The sequence below is a fragment of the Urocitellus parryii genome, chromosome 7, assembly GCF_045843805.1.
Source record: "Urocitellus parryii isolate mUroPar1 chromosome 7, mUroPar1.hap1, whole genome shotgun sequence".
Taxonomy (NCBI): domain Eukaryota; kingdom Metazoa; phylum Chordata; class Mammalia; order Rodentia; family Sciuridae; genus Urocitellus; species Urocitellus parryii.
In genome coordinates, this window is record NC_135537.1 from 19,277,793 (window position 1) to 19,298,796 (window position 21,004).

The window sequence follows — 21,004 nt, forward strand, 5'->3', positions numbered from 1 at the left end:
ACCTTGGCTTATATCCTTTACTGGTCCTCTGCTGGAGACTGGCTTTGACTCAGTTCTGTAAATGAGAAATCAATTTCCTGAGAACTTGGGCTGCATCTGGAGTAAAGAGGATCCAGGAGTTTATAGGGGAGAAAGGATCTCTCCTAATTTCACTGTCTCTTCAGAGATTGGACCATGTCTGCTGTGCTCACACTGAGCCCTGAGTTTGCAAAGACTGTATATGGTGTGGGCTGCCATACCAAACACCATAGACTAGGTGGCTTAAACAACAGAAATTTGGTTCTTGCACCTCTGGAGGCTAGAAATTCAAGAGCAGGTGCTTCCAACGCTGGTTTCAAATGAGAGCTGTCGTCTTAACTTTCAGATGGCTGCCTTTTTTGCTGTGTCCTCACAGGGTTTTTGTTTCCTAGCCACACAGGGAGAGAGATCTGTGTCTCTGAGGTCTCTTCCTTTTCATAAAAGGACACAGTCCAATTGGATTAAGACCCTACTCTTACAACCCCACAAATTTAATAACTTCCTTTTAGGAGTCTTATTTCCGAACGTAGTCGTATTGGGGATTAGGGTTTCAGTATATGAGTTTGAAGGGAACACTGTTCAGTCTAGGACAGTGATCAATAAATATTTGTTTAAAATATCAGATGGTGAATGGCAAAATCTTTATTCATTGATGGAATGAATGAATAGTGATTTCCAGTGTTCTGTTGGAAGGAGAAGAGAAGGAATCTGAACAGAGCAGGAAGCTCCTCTATGGCCCCTCAGGACACCCTGAATCCAAAAGAATCACTACAGCTTGCAGGTGTCAGCATCTGTCCTGGGTGTCTTTTACTGGAGGCCAGTTGTTTCGTGTAAGGGATTATTAGGCCACAGTGGAGGATCAGCTAATTTCATCCTGAGGAGGGCTGTTCCACAACCAGGGCTCAGGGGCTGGGTGTTAAGAGCTGGATGTATTCTCTTTAGGAGAACCCAGACATAAACAAATGCAGAGCAGCATAGCTGAGCCACTTAGTATTCCAGCACTGAAGTGCCACCAACACTAAACAAGCAACAAGCCAAACACTCAGGACATACTGAGTCAGAATTTATATGCTTTTCAGTGTAATAGAAGCCCTGATTCTAAAAACTGGAAGTTTGGGGTTCATTTCAGTTTCATAGCTTTTTACAATCCACCTTTAAATTGTGTAGTATATTTTTTAAGAGGAAATTTTAACTAAAAAAAAAAGAAGAAGAAATGAAAACACCTCTAAAATTGTTTTCTTATATATTTGTTTCTAAACTTTTATTTTACATAGTTGAATTACATATTCAAGACTCTGCAATAAATATATTGACAGCTATTCCCCACAATTACATATAGTATTTATAACTTAATTTGAAGGTCTATGTAATACTCCATCCAGAGCGTGTGCATTCATGCGTATAGCAGATATCTGATGTATTTCACTTAATATCAATTTAGAGAAAATGTTTTTGTTATCCATATACAAAATAAGTAGCAGAAACACGAATTTGTTTTTATCTCAGAGTTTGCATACAGTACTATACTAATATTGTCATATCAAAAGAAGAACACATAATTCAACACATGTGCCATTTTTTAGATGGTAAATCAACCTTTTCTTTAATATAATTATTAGATAATTCACCCTTGGTTATTTGAAAAATCAATCTTTCCATTTTCAATCAATAAGAATTTAGTGATGGGATGGATAACAGGACACCAACAGTCCTGTCTTCAAGGGCTCCTTTTCGCATCATTATTCCTGTACCATGCTGGGCTTCCACACCGATGACTCCTGGTACATGACATGGGTCAACCTGATACAGGGCTTTCTCACACCTTGTGACATCCTGTTAGTAATATCATTTCTCATCCTCAGAGTTACCAAGTGTGAATCTTCCAACAAATTAAATTTTCCTGTTATTATTGGCTTCAATTGTAGAGTCTCTCCAGAAAAATAAATATTGGTCAGAAGTTCACACACATACACACATACACCACATTCCCCATGAGGGTGATTTATCTTGTTCTCGCTTTGCTTCTGCCTTTACAACATATTTATGCTGGAACCAGATGGTGACAGAGTTGACGCCCTCTGGATGGAATTTCAGAGGGTGGAAGGTCAGAATGACTTAGGCCAAGCAAGGCATAAGGGAACCAATTTTTATGGAATGTTAACTACAATATACCTAATACTGAACTAAATGCTCTGTATATTTTATCAAATTTAATTCCAATGCTATGGGGCAGGAATTATACTTTTAAAATAAGAAAACTGAGGGTAGGTATAAGGCATGGAAATATTTATTGAGTATACACCACATGCTGGTTTCTGTGCTCGCTCCAATACACAGATCATTGTATTTCATTTCAAAACACTATCATATGAGGTAGTGATTCTTAAAAGATCTAACACATGGCAGACAGAATTGAATGGTGTCCAAATGCAGCATTTTATGCCTGATGTACTTCACTTAATTTAGATAAGAAAATATTCTTTTATTATCAGTATACACACTAGATAGTAGAAACAACAATTTGCTTATATCTCAGAGTTTCCAGAAAGTACTGTAGTAATATTGTCTTGTTCAAAATAAATAAGTCAACATGTGTGTTATTTAGATAGAAAATCAACATGTTCTTTTTCTTTTTTTAAATAATTTTAGTTGTAGGTGGTCACGACACCTTTATTTTTTATTAATTTGTTTCTATGTGGTGCTGAGGATCAAACTCAGTGTCTCATACATGGGAGGCAAGTGCTCCACCACTGAGCTACAGTACAACCCCAGCCCTCAACCTGGTCTTTAATATAAATATTAGTTAATGCACATTTGATTTGTTGAAAAATAAATCTTTTCCACTTTCAGTCAGTAAGAACTTAGTGACGGCCTCCCAAACTTCTGTCTTGTTCAGTTTAACATACATCCTGCCACTTGGGCCCCACTGATAGAGGTTTAAGGTTTCAAGAAAAGAAGTGAATACACCTTTCTTGTTTGCTCTAGATACATTTTTCCTAATTAATTTTTATCTGTTCCTCAATTCCATTAAAATCTATATCAAACTTTGAGAGAAATCTTCCTGGTTTCTTCAGCCGTACTTCGTTTTGAATCCTCCAACAGCTTCTCAGGCTTTTCAGTCACTCTTGCTCCCTTCTTGTTACCAAATGCCCTCCTGTCTCTGGAGCCAAGGGATGTCAGCCTGCCGGGTTAAACCTGTATGGATACCACACCAGCAGCCACCTGCCTTCACACTGTCTGAGACTCTATTCCCAGGGAGATCATGGACTTCCCTAACTTTAATGAACCTCACAGCCAAAAGGCTAACCTTTTCCTTCAAGCTGATTGAAAATCACCACCTCTCCCTCCAAACTCTAACTTTATAAGCCAAAGAAAGCGCCCCAGAGTCATACAACAATCTTGTTTTTTCTAGAAATTCAACAGGCTATAAATACACTTTATTCCACTGATAATTTTGTGTGACAGTATTTAGGTTTACGAGAGAAAATAAGCTTTTTGTATTTCCTTTGAGCAATTGTTAATCTAGAGGTAACAAGATCTTTGCCTAAGAAAATAACCCTCCCATCCACCATGGAGCTAGACAACTGGCATTTCTCTAGCAAATGGTAAAGTGTTGCTCTCTGTATTCAAAGATAAGGATGAAAATGCAAATACCCTGGAGAGAAGTAACATTTACAAAATTATACTCACGCTGCCCTGCAAATGATTGATATGAGAGTCTCTCCCAAAAGGAATTGAGGTATCAAGGAGCAGGATTCTTTTCAAGGTGATGAGTGAGAAGCAGGAGCCAGCGCCTGCTCAGAAGGTGGTGCTCAGAGCGCTTTGATTCTTCACATTTTAAGTCTGGCCTTTTAGAAAATTATTTACTACCCAAGTCACATATTATGCCAAGTCAGTGTGAAAATCTTATGTAGAAAAAAGTTAAAAACCCCCTCTTGAAAATCCCTTATATTCTCACTAAAGTACAGTTTTCTGCTGTTTCTCAAGAAGTAAAGAGTCTCCAGTGCCAGTTCTTTCTCCAGCAAGGATAAACAGACTGCATGCAGCTTCTTCAGTTGAGTTCTCAGTGATTTGTTTTCATTTGAAGATCATCTGCATAACAAAAGGACCCACCCAGAAGAATATGCACTGCAGCCTGGTCCTTCTGACTGGTATACCAAAGATCTAGGGGAACTGAGTCCCACAAGGAAACATCAGATTCACTTTCCCATCTCATGTTCATGCTGGGACATGTAGAGGCTCAGGAATGGAATGCTGGAAAGAAGTTTACACCGCCATTTAAATTATCTTCTCTATCTCATTTATTTTCTTTTTTGCTGAATGAGTATAGCAGGATTTGCACAAGTTAAAGTCATTATTTGACTCCTCTGAGTTTAATAATATGTGCAGCTCTTGGAAGCTTCTTGATCTGAATCTACCTTTGGACAGAGATGGCAGAAAAACGTGGAGAAGGGTAGAGTGTATCTATTTGGTTCGAGATCACCAAAATGAAAATAGATCACCCATGTGGAGCTTCTACTAGGTGATATGCACAGTGGATAAAGGAATGTTTTGATAACAATCTCTCCCTCCCACCCCCACCCCAGGCTGGTACATTCAGGTCCAGGGAAGGGATCACCTCAGGCTGGCATGGATCTGTCCTTTGCAACCCGAACTGGTACCAAGCAAGGGATTGAAACACACCTCTTCAGGGCAGAGATCAGCAGGGACCTCTCCCATTGGACCAGAAGCATCGTACAGGGGTGCCACAACTCGGCAGAACTCATTGCGGAAATCACCACCCGTGAGTACTGCTGGGGGTGGGCTGGGGGTGGGCTGGCTGTGGGCTGACTGTGTCACTCTTACAGGAAGGATACATCCTCCACTGGCCTCAAAGTAGTTCCCATTACTGGCCTTCTGAGGTACTTAAAATTTCAGAGGCAACTGTAAATTCTTCTGGACCCAGGCAATGTATGCCCAACTGAAATATAAGCAAAGGTTTTTATGGTGAAAAACCTTGTTTGGCCTTCATTCAAGAAAGCTGGCAGGTAACTTGGATCGTCAGTTACCATTTTCCTATCCATAACCAGTAGGTGGATTACTGTAAGGCAGGAACTTTGAGGCATGAACTAATAGGATTCTTATCTATAAGCCACCTGAACTGATTCAGAGTAATTTTTCACAGAATAATATTGGAAATATATTAGGTAGCTACACTATATCAATTATTGAGTAACCACAGTACACTAGGTATTTTATAGAATGTCTTTTCTTTTCCCTTTTCAGTAAGAAATAACTTTTTGTGGGTTCAAGATCAATTAATGAAGGCAAAGCCAACCTTTTCAAAATTGGATCACATAGAAAGGAGACGTCAATGTAGATATTATTTTAATGTTTTGTAGAACTTTTGATTCGGGGGGTGTATATGCATATGTGTGCGTGTAAATGCATGGTCCTGGGTCACAATAAATTGCCTATCTAATCAAAGAGTCACAATTCCCTTGTCACCTTCACAAATCAGGAAGTAAATTCTTAAGAAAGGCTAAGTAACTTGCCAAAGCCACACAACTAGTCAATGACAGAAAGGACTTTAACAAGACTGTGTCACCCTGAATTCCATTGCTCATTCACTATCCCCTGCTATACCAGTGAGTCACAGACAGTAATTCTGTTCATGTTGCTGTGATAAGTCATTTGAATGCTGTCCTCTAAAACAGATAGATGATAGATAGCTATCAAAACATATATAAATATACAGACATATGTAGACACATAGAATTTAATTCTTTAATTGGGCAAAAGGTAAAATAAGAGACTGGAAAAGTAATATGAATCTAAGGTAACATTAATAGACAAAATTCATGCTGTAGAGTCTTGTACCTTTGCTAAGGCAGACTCCTATTTAACCCAGTGTCCTTTGTCAGCAAGCACAATGCACAGCTGGCAGTGTCTAGAATGTTATTTTTCCTACTCCTGAGATCTAACAAGTAGTTTCTGGTTCTGAGATCTATGACCAACCTCTCTCAGGTCTCTTGGGGACACTGGTAAAGAGGGCATCATGTGAGTGACATAGCCACTCATATCCTCAGCAAGTCTTCCATTAACTCTAATTTTGAATTTCTTAGGATCTTTTTTCTTGTAGTATTGTCTGCCCTCTTCTTTTTTGATATCAGTACAAGGTTATAGTCACAATTGGGGTGACTATTAAGTTCTTAAATTCAAATAGGCTTGGATTCAAATTCCAGTTCTATTTTTATTAATCGTTTCTTTAATCCTTTAATCTCTTCATTTATAAAAACAGGAGAACAATACTCAGAGGTGTAATAGGAATAATAGGACTCACTTCCAGGTTTGTTATCAGTAGGTAGTATTATTAATTGCTCTTCTTCTTATTATTATCTCCAGACCTATGTTGTCCAATATAGTGGCCTTTGTGTGATTATGTAAATTTTAATGATTGAAGTTTAATTATTTCCTCAGTTGTGCTAGCCATATTTCAAGTGCTCAGTAGTCACATGTACCTGATGGTTACTCTGCTGGACAGTGTAAATCTGCAACATTTCCATCAGCTCTACTCTAAAGGAAGAAGATTCCCTACAAGATGTTTAAGAATGATGCTTCCAAACTTTAGCTGCACTGGAAACAATCATCATCATAATATTTTTGTTGTATCCTCAAAAACCTTAAATTGCTGACCCTCCCCACCCCCCAAAGATTCAGATTAAACAGTTCTGGGATGGGGCCTGAGAATGACATCTGATAGATTCCAGGTGGCACTGATACTGCTGGTCCGTGGACCACTCTTTGGGTAGTACTATGCTAAGGTGCAACTTCTCAGGCACCAAGGAGCATTCTAAAAGAGGCGACTCATATTACCATGTAGTACTTCTTGTACTACCTATTGTATTTGAAAAGTCAGATGTTTTGTAGAATTTCTGCTTCAATTTATCCAAGATAATAAGTGCCTTCTTATAATTACCTCAAGACTAATTTGTACCCCCATATGTTTCCCCTCAGTATTGAAAATCCTTTGAGAAAGACCCTGAAGCTTTTATCTTTGATGCCTATGCTCTATGACAAGAAACACGAGAGTTTTGACCTGAGAGTGAAAGGGCATAAACCACCCACACTTAATACATTTATACATGTAAAGCCAGCAAATTAAGATTCCATGCAACATTTTTGGGAGTGTTCTAGGAAAGAATAAACATATCCAAAGGAATTTGGTTAAGTTGACATTCTATTTTAAATTTTGTAAAATCTTTCTGTCTTGATATGCTGAATTCCACTTCAATAGGAAAATAATGAGGCTGTTCATCAACTAGCCAAAAAAGAATAACAAAGCTAGCTGAGCTAGCTGAGTGATGTCAGAGAAGAAAGGAAGAGACTAAAGGTGCCACCCAGTTACAACTTGAAAGATGCCTGTAGACAGTGGGAGGAAAGGGTTTCTGTTCTAATCACAGCCTTAGTTAATGTGAATATGTGTTCAATTTATCCTGTGTAGACTGAAAACATCTTTAGATAGCTGCTTCCATTACATAAAGGCCACCAATATCACTTGAGTTCAATTGGAGTTAAAATTGATCACAGTCAGCTAATTGGGAATATCTGAAGACACAGTGCAAAGTTCATACCTGGAGGAAGGATAAAATGACCATGTTGAGAGCTGACTGATGTATTCTGCAAGTGGTAGAAGTAGAGTCCATGAAAGAGGAGGAGTCAAGATGGCATCATCACTACCTCTGTGCCACTATCCCTGGTCCTCCTTGGACTGGGAGGTAGGCCCAGTGCAGGGCCCAGGGTCCTGCCCAGAAAGACTATTAGAAAGGACAGCTTCAAGAAAGATCACTCCTTAGTAAAAGTTAAAAGGTGTCTACAGTGAATCAGAGAAAGGGATGCTTTTTTCCATCAGAGCTCCAATTAAAAGCCACCTCATTCTATGAGCAAGAGAGATCCCTATTTCTTTCCCAAACTCTTGACGTTCATTATTCATGAAAGAAGAAACCTGAGAAACTCTTTGCTTTGGTCCTATTCTCATACCCCTCCATGGAGAAGATCAGTGTGGAAAGAACTTGGATTCTGAACATTGAATGTCCCAGATGGTGACGTGTTCATCTCTCTGAGCTTTGCTTTACCCACCTATAATATTGGGCTAAGTTCCTGCTTCAGAAGTTTGTGTTAAGGTTATCTTCAGTAAAAGCAAAGCTAATAATGGTAGAGAGTGAGTTCTCACTCAGTAGTGTCCTCCTCTTCCTCTTCCCCAACTGTCCTAGCAAAGAAAATGTCCTGGTTTCCCCCCTACCTCATTTAGATGTAGATTAAGCCCCAATCAACTGGCCTGCCAAGGCCTATTAAATATGATGTTTTGTGAGGGGGGGAAAAAAGCCAATCTTATACTTAACAACTTTGTTCAGGACTCTTTGTAAGTTTTAAATGATATATTTACAACTCTTCCTAATTAGGGATTAGGGTGCTGGTGACCGTCCCCCTGTGCAGCTCATAGGCTTAAACAGCTGGACTCTTTCTCTAAATACAGCGAGGCTCCCTAATGAAAAGCAGGTGCCAGACCTGCTTGTGAGCTTTCTTCCCTGTTCTTTTGGATGAGACGGTGCCCTCGGATATCACCCTGGGTTTTTCACAGGGCCAGGGGAAGAAACAGCATTCTAATGAAAGGTACCATGTCAGGGACTCTCCCTAGCAGCAGCTTTTCCAGGACTTATGACCATCAGGGACATTAAATGATCACCACTTTCTGAAACGAACTTTGTTAGACGTTTTCAAATAAAAAAACAGATTATTTTTTAATGATGTACTCCTGAACTCCTTAGTATACACCATGTTAACTTTGAGAACATGGTGAAGGAATTCCCTCTTCTTTCACCCACATCAGATATACCATTGTGCGTGCGTGCATGCATGCGTGCGAGTGTGTGTGGTGTCCACATGGTGAAGAGGAGAATGATGATTTAGAGGTGGCTTACTTTATTTGAATCAAATGTCTGGGTTTTTCTGGCTCAAGAGAAGGGCCATCTGGCCATTGGAAGGCAAGTGCTCCTGCCTCTGGACCTCTGTGTCATCAGATGAACAGAAAAGGAAATATTCAATGAATCCCACCCAAAGGAATTTCCTTCCATTTATATCCCTTGGTTCCTTGGGGCTAGGAAATTATCATATCAAAACATTCCAAATATTTGAATTTGACAAAATTATGTACATGTATAAAAATATGCCATAGTGAATCCCACCTTTATGTTTTTTCCTACAAAAAAAGCACCGATTTTAAAAAAAGGAAATAAATCAATAGAAGGAAGACCTGTAGAGTAGAGGAAGGGAAATAGGGGGAGGGAGGAAGGGAGGAAAATAGGAGGCACTGGAGACTGAAATGGAGCAAATTAAGTTCCATGCACGTATGATTATGTCAAAATGAACCCTACTATTATATATAACTATAATACACTAACAAAAGCCTTAAAAAAATAAAAGGAAAAAGAAAAAAAAATCAATCCAAAGTAGATATTTTTGTGAACTACTATTTTTTAAAATATTTATTTATTTATTTTTTTAAAGTTATTGGCGGACACAACATCTTTGTTGGTATGTGGTGCTGAGGATTGAACCCGGGCCGCACGCATGCCAGGCGAGCGCGCTACCGCTTGAGCCACATCCCCAGCCCCACTATTTTTTTTTTTTAATTTTAGTAAGAAATTTGTGTCTATTCTCTGGGACTGAAGAGACTAGAAGTATTAAGCACCTGGGAAAATCAATTGATGGATTGATTTCCACCATTTCTATTTCTCTCTCCCTCCCCCTCTCCTTCAGCCTGCACCTACAAAAACCAGGAGTGCCGCCTGACCATCCATTATGAGAACGGATTTTCTGTCTCCACTGAGCCACAGGAGGGTGCCTTTCCCAAGACAATCATACAGTCCCCTTATGAAAAGCTCAAAATGTCATCTGACGATGGAATCAGGATGCTGTATTTAGATTTTGGAGGCAAAGAAGGAGAGATTGTAAGTGTACTTCTCTTTTGACAGTGCGATTGCATTTCTTTTATCATACAATCCACCTGTGAGGAGTCCTAGACACAGGGCTAACTGTATTCAGGGAGCATCTGACTCAACAAAGTACCTGCAGACCCATGTTTTATTTGATCCTTGAAAAACAGTGATTAGATTCAATTATTTCAATGTTCTTTCTTCGGCTTCGTTTTTCATTAGAAGACTGCATAAATATTTGAATCAAAGGAAAGAATCCTTTATAAGGTTAGCATTAAATTCTTATCAAATAAGGTCTCAGAAGCTTAAAAAATGTGACATTCAGTTTTTAGAAGTATGGAGCAGCCATAAGGTCCTGGCATTGTGCCAGGTGTTCGGACGCAGGGAGGTAGATGAAGCTTTCCCTGCCATCACAAGGCCTCAGAGGAGCAGAGAGGACCAGAGCAAAGAGGTAGAGTTGGATAAGGGGCAGAGTAGCAGGGGCAGAAAAAAAGCACAAGAAACTGGGTCAACTCTACCCGAGTGGAGAGAGGGACCCAGAAGGGCACAGAAGTTTGGGGCTCATGTCAAATAACAGAATTAGCACATTTACTGGTGAAGGTAATATTTGTATTTCTCATACCAATGCAAATAGTCCATGTGGTTAAATACATGATTGCCTGTGACCATTGCTGCTTGCTATGTTGAAAAATATGTTACTTCAGTTTCATAGAGGGTGAGAACAGTGCTTTCATCTGAATTCAGGCAAGTGTAGTTGTGAGCATTTCCCAGGAAGATATAGCATTTCATTTAGCTTGCCAAGTACAGAACTTCAAAGAGGCCCTAGATTTTATATTAACTAGTCTCTATTCAACTCCTTCCTAGCCACCCAGATAATCAGGAACTATTTGTTGACCTCCCCTTGATAACAGGGATGGAGAATATGTAAAACACAGGAGACAAACCTCAACTTGTAAAATCCAGTTATTTCAGTTTAGCTGCTGGCTTTCCACAATTCTTCCTCTATTTCTGTTTCTCCACATTTATTAGTTATTTCTCCTGTGGGACTTTACTGCTAATTTTTCTGGAAACAATTTTGGGATACCTAGAAGTAGTTGGTTGAAGGGGCAGGTCACATTTAACAGAGTTCAGGGCCTATTCTGTCAAAACTTCACTGTTCTACATCATGTGACACTGCTCACCCCAGCATAGGACCAGGCTCCCTGCTGTGGGTGCCACAGGCAGTCACCATGAAGTTCACTTCTGTGGCTCATGTTTGACCTCCACTTGCTTCTGGGAACTCTTTCTAGACAATCAATTTTTTTCTTACCTCTACAATGGATCTACAGAATTGTTTTGAATTCTTGTTTGGTTTGTGCGTGTTTCAATCTTTAATTATAGCCTAAAGCAACCAGTTTGGAAATAAAGATGTGATGTGAAAGTCCATTTTATTAAGAATATTTCTAGTTCTATTGCTGCTCTATCAATCACTCTCAGCTGTGTGCTTTTTCCTAAAGGTGACTACTCTAACAAAGTGGAAAAGAACAGGAATCAGTCTCCTATTTTGTTCTTGGCTTAAAGATTCAAGACTATTTTTGCCCACGAGGAAAATCACTTACGTCTAAATTCCAGCCTTCCTGCTTGTAATTACAATCTGACTTGGAAGATTTAGGAAGGACTGTTTTATTCCTGGTAGTCTGGGTTGATAAGCTCAAGTTCAGACACAGTCCTGAATGTATGGTTGAGCAATCCCAGAAGGCGGCAGCAGGCCTTTCTGGTATGGGAAATAGATCAGAGAGGAGTTGTAACAAATGCAATAGACTGAGGGTAGAAGGTCTCCTAGATTCTCTCTCTGAGTCTGCAAACAATGTACTCCAAATTTCTTATTTCCTATTCATAAATACAGGGAGTGAAACGGGTGATCTTTAATTTTCTTTCTGAAAGCTGCGCTCTATGTTAGTGACATAGAACATTGCGATGAAGCCCTGGCTGTGGCATCAGATAGACTTATATTTGTGTCTACACTTTCTAGTCACTGTAAGATCTACAATTTCAGAAAGTTTTACAGCTTCTCTAAATCTCAGCTTTCCCATGTAAAAGATGAAGATGGCAACAGTAGCTAACTCATAGGGATTTTGTGAGAGGGAATTAAGTAAGATAGAGAGAAGCTCAGTACCTGACTTGTAATGAGTACAGTCTTAGCTTTGGTAGATATTATTGTCATCTCCAGTTCTTCATCTCCAACAGTGTCATCATCAGGACAAAAATGAAAACAGAAGAGAACTGGTATAGCTACCCCAATTTACCTAAATCAGATCAAGTGATAGAATTCCACATGGGAAGGACTTTCATGCTCTACCATGTGTGTGCTGGGTTCTCCAGGAACCACACTGAGAAGGACAAGGCCTTATAAGTCACCTTCACAGAGATGTGATACACTTGCTTACCCAGGTGTAAGTCAAGGACAATGAGGACACACAGCTGCTTAAGGTTCTTTGGTCCCAGTTGACAAGGAATTTTCACGTGCCATATCTTATTTAATACTCTTATGACCTGCAGGTTAGTAGGACTGAGAATAATTTTAAGTGACTTGGCCAAGATTATACATCTAAAAAATTCCAGAATCAGGACTTAAACCTCATCTTTAGGTGTGTAATTTAGTATTGCTCCATGCTGACCCAAACCCAACATAAATATCATGATTGTGGAGACAAAAATAAATGGTTTGGACAGTCAAAATGGGTAGCATCAATATTTATGGGATTGATATAGATAAATCTCACAAAATCTATTTCAGAAAAAAAGATGTATGAGATGCAAGAAACAAGTTCAAAGAGTTACTCCTTTATCTCGCTGGGAGGCAATGATTTCAAAACATAATTGCTCCAGTTAAGGCTTAAAAGCCGAGGTGCTCATAGATCTGTTTGATGTGTAAATCACTACTCTGCATCAAGCATTAATTTAACATCTCTCATGCTCTCTTTTTAAATTTCAGCAACTGGATCTTCATTCCTGCCCCAAGCCGATCGTCTTCATCATTCATTCCTTTCTCTCGGCTAAGATTACAAGACTGGGCTTGGTGGCCTAAACAGAGGGGCGACTTGCCTCAGAAAAGAGGTCTGCAGTGCCACTGGAGTGTGACATCAGGCACCACCTGTAGTGATCAGTGCACCCGATGTAGCATGCCAAGGCCAGCTTCAGGTCTCAGGAGTCATGTGCAGCTGTCCCAGGTCCTCTGTCAGTTTCAGCAACTACACAGGGTGCGCTAAGAAAACACCATGAGGAAGATCAGACTAGAACTTTTTAGAACAGAATGAGGTTAAAAAGATGATATGACATAGCATAGCTTCTAAAATATGACAACCAAGGACATGGCCATTAGAACAGCATGTGCAGATCTTAATCATACCAGTTTCTAGGCGACTGGTTCACCCAGGTAAGCAAGGGCTGAATACATGAGAAATGGATACTTTCACTTACTCCCTCCATCCCAGCAACAATGATCCCTAGTTCTATTGTGATTTTATTTTGTAATTCTAGTTAACTTGACTTTCACTGGTAGAGAAAGAAAAATACTTCAAATGGAAACCCACCTTTCATTGAAGTATGAAGCAGCTGTTGTTTCTTTTTTCTTAATGAATTCTCTTTCAGTGATGTAGAATGATTCCAAAGTGTTGTCATTGGCATAGGCTGAGCAGGAATTAAATAAAGCATCAGATACTGATCTGAGCTATAAGCTAGCAGAATCTGAGCCAAAGTAGACTGCTTAAATTGCAAAGATTTGCTGAAGACTTGTGTGTACAAAAGATGATTAATTTGGGGACTACACTTACACCAAGGTCTGCTATCTTATAGCTAAAACTGATAGCTTTATTTATAGAAAGAAAATTGTGGGTATTTTTAAAAAGAGAGTGTCATCTGATACATATATATATATGTATGCATATAAGTCCATATCATATATGCATAAGTATGATTATATATATATATATATATATATATATATATATATATATATATAAAACAATCCACCAGGTTGGGGGGTTAATTAATTCTCCCCCATTTCACTGTTTTCAGTGAAAGTACTCAGCAATTGATTGACCGACCTTTCATTCTGCTTGTGCTTATATGCATGCATTTTCAAGCAAGTAATCGAACAGTCTCATGTAATTCTGGATGATGCTGAGTTTTACATATGGACTCAGCAATATGGTGAAATCTACTGGTAGCATCTGCAACTCTTGGGATTCCAGGGAAATAATATAATGACCTGATATTTTTCTATGAAAATATTTTGAGACAGTATATAGCACATTACTGATTTAATGCTTTTGCATCTATCCTTCAAAATTAATTCACCAAAAATAACATCCATTATTTGATTTTGGAGTCACTTTTCTCAAACCTTCAAAATTAGCTCTAGAATTTCTGTAAGGATTTCTGTACTTCTTTCCCCTGTAGTTTATGTGGACAAGTGTTCTGTGATGGACCTGTGTGTTTTAAGAGTCTTATTTTCGCAAATACCTATGCAAAGAGCTTTAAAAAGTGAGACTGTTTTTTTAAAAAGTAATTTTGCTCCCTTATATGTATATGTTTAATTGAGTTGCAAAGTTTTATTTTAAAGCACATTTCCCCAAAGTATGTAGTATCATACAACATTAGTTCTAAGGGTGGTACTTTGACCAGGGTCAGTTGGATAGGGGTTTGGTAATAAAAATCTTTGTTCAATACTGAGTTTTAAAATGTTAAACAGATTTCATGATTGCCAGCCACTTTAGAAACTCTAATGCTCATTACAATTCTTCAAGTGGGTTTTGGGTGGGTGGATCCAGTGTGTCTTTCCTTACACTTACCCATAGAACTTTCTGGGAGCATCTTGTGAAGCTAACGTTTTATAAACCATACTTTAGTAAACAAAGCTTTAGGTCATTGACATTTTGTTGTTTGTTTCCTATTTTAAGATACTGAAGAGTGAAGTCTTAGCTTAAATACTGTAGGAAAACATCGACACATTTGTAAATTACACTGCACTCTTTCATTATATATTTTCAAAATCACTGGAATGTTGTTATACAAGAGAATTATACTTGCGTATTGTAAATAACATATTAAAATGCCTATATTAATGCCAATAGTTTAATTCAACAATATGTAATCTAAGGTGCTCGGTACTACATGAAGTATGAGTTAATGACTCTTAATTAAGTTGCAAAGATCCTATATATATTTATAGACAAATTAAAATGATCATAATAATTACAAATATTATTTCCTTATCACTTAAGTCTTGGACTGATTGATATTTGTGTGAGTCAACAGAAACTATATCCTCTACATTTATAAAAATTTAATTTAAATATTTATATTTTAGGAAAAATATATTTGAATAAACTTAATGCATTTTCTGAAGTAAGTTAAAATGTATTATTAGCAAAGAACTAGAAAATTTTGCTAAGAGAGTTGTGTATGTGAACCATTTTTTCTACCCAATTAAAGTGTATCGTATCAGAGTGGCTATAATGCATAATTTCAAATAATCAATTTTTTTCTCATTCTGAATTCATAAAGTTAGAATGAATAGTGTATATCTTCATCTTATTTGGATGTGTGTTAGTGTGCATGGCACAGGCTCAGATTTGTATTATATCTGAGTCAACAGATAACTGAGTCATTTGGGGGAATTTTTTTTTCCAATTTGCTATGTGTGCAATCTCATGAATTATTAAATTTACAGTGTTTGTCCCTACCTGGAAACCATAGTGATGAGCAATATTTTAATCTGTACTTTGTGGTAAGCTTCCTATTGTCATTGGATGAGGGTGAATTCTCTGGCATGAGGATTTCTCTGTAACCCATTTTAACAGGAATTTTTAAATCCAATAGGAATATGGATATGATTTTTTTTCTGATTTGAAGTAAGTAGGAAAAATAATGCCATAAGTTTATCACAAAATACCCATGCAGAGGCATTTAATTAATTTGTTCAACTGGTCCTTTGTCCAAAAGCTCATTGACTCTGCTTGGTTGAAGTCAGAAAGAGTGGTCTTAATGGTCATAAAGATTCTCCTAAAATTAATAGACAGGGCCTTTGTATCCCATTTTACAAATATTAAATATGCCATATTGAGGGAATCAGAGTAGGCTGGGGTGAGAGAATGATTTTTGGATGTATCTTGAGGTTTTTGGTTTTTTTTTGTGTGTGTGTCTGTTTATAGCACCATGAACATCATGTACTGTTTATATATGGATTAAATAAATATTCACCCCGATTTCCAGTGAAGAAGTTTATATTACATTCCAAATATATACCATAGTGGATTGGATGGTGGTTTCACGACAGTCACAGAGGACCGTGGGAGTATGAAGACAAATCCTGCTATTCTTTTCTGTCAAGACTGGCTTTGGAGGGTGGAAAACGGGATGCCACTAGAAAGTTTTCATGTGTGTTCACTTATCTTTTTTTCTGAATTCATTGAAAATATACAATTTTCATCACATTGTGGTAAACATTAACAGACTCCCTAAAATATTAGTATTATCTCTAAATTATTAAGTTGACTCTAGTTTCAGGATAGGTTTTCACCTAGGATGTAGGGCTCGCATTTTTAACTAAATTTTCATGGGATTTGACATGTGCACCAAGTTCTAAGCACCTGAATTCTCTGTTGTACTATATAATTTAGATTGTTTTTAAATTGTTTATAATAAATGTAACAGGCTATGATTCAAAAATCTTTTTCCTAGCTGAAACTTCAGCAGTTCTTGAGATTAGATTTTGAACTGAACTTTCAAAAAAGACCTCAGAGATCATAAAGCACATTTTTGCTCAAAGTTTACCTATAGTTTCAGCATTATTACCTTCATATATCTAGGTATGTGGTTTTCCAGTAACAGCAACATGGGAAATACATAGAAAAATGAATTTACACCAACTAAAAAATGTTTAAAGTTTGTACCACCTAAAGTCACCCCTCCACACACACACACACCATGGTCAAGGTACTACATTTTGGGAAACACTGATCTCATATAATATGCCAGTAAACTCAGGAATCTCTTCTTGAACGTCTTTGAAAATGTTCATCTAGCCTGAAATTGAAATTTTCTGGCTTATAGAGGAGGGAGTTCCTTATCTCCTCAGGCAGGCCACTCCATTGTTAGATGACTAGAATTGCTTGCAAGGCTTTGTGCTTTTAGAGTCAAAACTTCTGCCTGCCTAACCTTGAGTTGTGACCCTGGCTCTACCCTAGAAAACACTGAAAGTCCAATTTCTCTTCCACATGAATGTCCTGTATACAAAAACAAGTCAAGGCTGAGAGCTACTAAGTAATGTAAAATGAGCTGAAAAAAAATGGCTTTCAATAGGATATTCAAAATTTTTCTTTTTCATCTTTACAGGACCAGTTAACAAGATTTAGACTTTTATAATGTGTAGTGGTAGGAGGGATAGGAACATAGACATTTATTTAGCCATCACTGGGTGTCTATTTGGTAATCATTTGGAGGGAAATTTGACAAAAATCCATAAAAATTTAAAATGCATGCACTTTTTGTCATGTGGAAATTAATTCTAGAGATATAATCACACAAATGCACAATCTTTGCAGCATTGTTTGTGACAAAAACCAAGAAAAAGTCAATGTGACCATCAATACTAAATAAATCCTGGCACACAGGTATGTGTGAATATTCTACAACTCAAAGTATTAATATGGACAAAACCTCTATGTGCAAGTTCTGCAAGATGCATGTCCCCCATTTGTGTTTTCTTTTAAAGTGGTTCTCAAGAAGAGTCAAAAGATTGCTACATCCCTATGCCCCACTGGGACCATTCTAGAAATCTGTACTAGTGCTATTTGGCTATCCCAGTGATTGGAGGCAGTGACCCCACTATTGCTATTTAATAAACAACAACCAGAGTTGATTGACACTCTGATGAGGACAGCTCTGCATTAGATGGAAGCACTTCCCAATCAACTGTGTGTCCTCTGAGATCCATGTAGGTGAAAACCATTTAAAATTATCTGAGCCTAGACCTTGACTTCTTTTTACCTATGAAAACATTTTAGTTCAATATGTTCTGAATATTCTAGATAGGCAACTACTATGTAAATGGAAGACAGTTTGTGTTTGTGTTTTGCTCAGGACATTATCAAAGACTATTAACATTTAATAAAAACAAGTCTGTGTGTGGTACCTGACAGTACAAACCACCTGACACTGCTGCCTCCTGAATGGCAAATCTAGATAAAAGTCAAATGTTGAACTACTTCATTTTGTCTTCTAGTATAGTAGTACCAAAGCATCACCATGTTGAAATGCATATTATTTTATTACCATTACTTTGCTTTTTAAATACTTCTTTATCTCACAGTTAGGAAATACTAATTTTCAAAAATCCAGAGTCTACATAGGTTATATCACTGTATTGGGCACATCCTTAGTATCTCCCAGATGCCTTCAAGCTACCATCTTGACAACTCACTTCCCAGCCGCTTACTCAAGCTCAGGCACCACCACATCCAGCTTTCTGTTTCTGCTTCTTAGAGCAAACCAGTTGCTTGCCTGAAAATGCTGCCTCCTGCACCTCTGGTAGTCTGCTGCCAGGCAACCAGGAGGAGAGGCTTACTTAATTTCTGGATCCTATCATCAGTTCCAGGTTTGGATGAAAAGCCACGCTGCAGGACACAGAAGCTGACTTTCAAGCAGCTGCTAATGGTAATAAACTGAGCAATGCAGAACTGTAGGGGATTTAAATCTTGGTGGGACTGAACAGGATTAGCAACAGGAAGGTGCTGAGCAGATAAGCAATGCTCTTCCTCCTTTCTGTGTCCCTGTCTGAGACATGGTTGTTCCATTCTCCATCCCTCCTGAGATATACCATGTGACAAAGACACCTGCTGCTGAGTGACTGGCTGCCTCTCTGGGCCTCGTGTGGCACTAATGTATCATTTTGCCTTGTTTTCCTGTCTTTCTTGCCCTTTTCTCCTCTTTTTTCATCACTCTCAGGGCGCTGGGATTGAACCTTCCAAATAAACCATTAGCATTTAATCCTTGCCTCAAGTTTTTATTTCTAGGGAACGTGGTTCAAGACCATGACTTACCCATTTCATTGATGAGCAGAGAGGGATGGAGAAGGCCCTTCATCCCAGCAACTTGAAAAGCTGAGGCAGGAGGATCACATGTGAGACCCTGTCTCAAAATAAAAAATAAATAGGAAGAGCTGGGGATGTAGCTCAGTGGTAAAGCACTCCCGGGTTCAGGAATCAAAACAAACAAAGACCACTTATGACAGTAAAGGGGACATTACCAATAATTCTTATAGGAGGGTGTTTGGTTCTGAGAGTGGGCAAACAGTGGACACATGTTTGACATATATGTGCACATATACAGATGTCTGAAGGATGAATGCAAAGTCCTATCGTCCTGCTAGAAGTAGGCCAGGGATGATGGCTGTGATCTGAACATTCCTTCCATATTACATGAACTCTTTTTTTTTTGGTACTGAGGGTGAAACCCAGAGCACTCTACCACTGAGCTACATCTCCAGCTCTTTTTAATTTTGAAACAGGGTTCCACTAAATTGCCCAGGCTGGCCTCCAACTTGTGATCCTCCTTGCCTCGGCTTGGATAACAGGAGCTGGTATAACAGGTTTGCACCACCAAGCTCGGCAACATTAACTTGTTAAAAGGGCATTTGAAAATGCCCTTTTTAAAAAGGTTCTTAAACATGTTTTATCTGTGCATAGAAAATCCAGAATAATAGAAATATGTGAACATGTGGCTAGAGATCAATTATTATGTCGCCTATGGTCTTCTAAATTACACTAATTTTAGAAGTTTCACTAGGGGAAGCAAGTTCAATACCTCATTAAAATGATTAAACCATATCCAAGGAGGGTCTGGATTCACATTTGAATGATAACAGAAAAACAGCAGGAACCTCTATTTTGGCCTTTTCTTCTCTATTCATTTTCCCCTGGGTCATGAATGAACAAGGCCTTTTCTTGAAGGGAGTGAGGTTTCATAGAGGACATTGCTCAGTGTCAGAGCAAGGAAAGCAGAGCAGAGGCAGTGATAACTAACCAAGCCCTGTGCATACAAGAGGCAGGAGAGGCATTGCCACACAATCAAACCATTCATTGCAGGGAGGAAAAGGTGCCCTGCAGACAGAGCCTCTAGGGCTGACTGCAAACTGTCCTGTTCTCCCAGCTGGCCTGATAGCTGTGATTCTGCCTTGACTTGGACAAAGGCCTGGGAATGCTGAAAGAAAATTTGATTCAAGAAACAAAGCCATTTATATTTTCAGCAACTTTTAGTTATAATTCTTTGGATTTCCTCCCAAGAACTCAAAGGCAATGTCCAGGAAAGACCTTTAATAATGCTTCATTCATTGCAGCTGTCTGTTTCCTAATCCTCCCCAAGGATAAGGCTGGGGTGGGGAGGACTTCTTCCTCTGCGAGTTTTCTGGGTCTCACAAGAAAGGGAAACTCAGTCCAAAACAAAAAAATAATAAGTTATTTCTCTTTTCTTCAATTACTGACTCCAAACTAAGGCCTTAATAACTGAAATTTTTGCAACTTTCTTTCTTGCACTTGGCCTCTCAATGAACTTTTGGATCTGAATGGGACCTCCTCAAAACTTAGTGGCTTAGAACACATCAAGGTATTATTGCTCACTGTTCTGTGGGTTGGCCAGCAGTTCCTTGCTGGTTTTTAGGGAACTTCCTCAGGTGGCTGTATTTAGCTGGAGCTTTCTTCTCGTCTGGAAAGCCCAGGGTGCCATACTTACAAGTCTGGCAGCTGGTGCCAGTGTTAGATAGGGCATCATCTTAGTTCTCTTTTGTTTTTGTCAGCTATTTCACTGCTGTGACCAACGACCCGACAAAAACAATTTTAGGATAAAATGTTAATTTGGGGGCTCATGGTTTCAGAGGTCTCAGTCTTCAGACAGCTAGCTCCATTCCTTGGGGTTCAAGCCAGGCAGAACATCATGGTGGAAAAGCATGGCCAAGGAAAGCAGCTGGGAACATG

General features: G+C 38.6%; 1 protein-coding gene across 1 annotated transcript in view; it reads left to right on the forward strand.

Annotated features, from left to right (window-relative positions):
- Window positions 1-14,705, forward strand: part of Sntb1 (syntrophin beta 1) — a 233,787-nt gene extending 219,082 nt beyond the window's left edge. Inside the window, exons 5-7 of the mRNA XM_026406674.2 lie at window positions 4,605-4,801; window positions 9,817-10,007; window positions 12,967-14,705. Of these exons, the coding sequence (XP_026262459.2) occupies window positions 4,605-4,801; window positions 9,817-10,007; window positions 12,967-13,059 (481 nt within the window). The 3' untranslated portion in view covers window positions 13,060-14,705. The remainder of the gene's footprint in view (window positions 1-4,604; window positions 4,802-9,816; window positions 10,008-12,966) is intronic.
- Window positions 14,706-21,004: the final 6,299 nt, after the last annotated feature.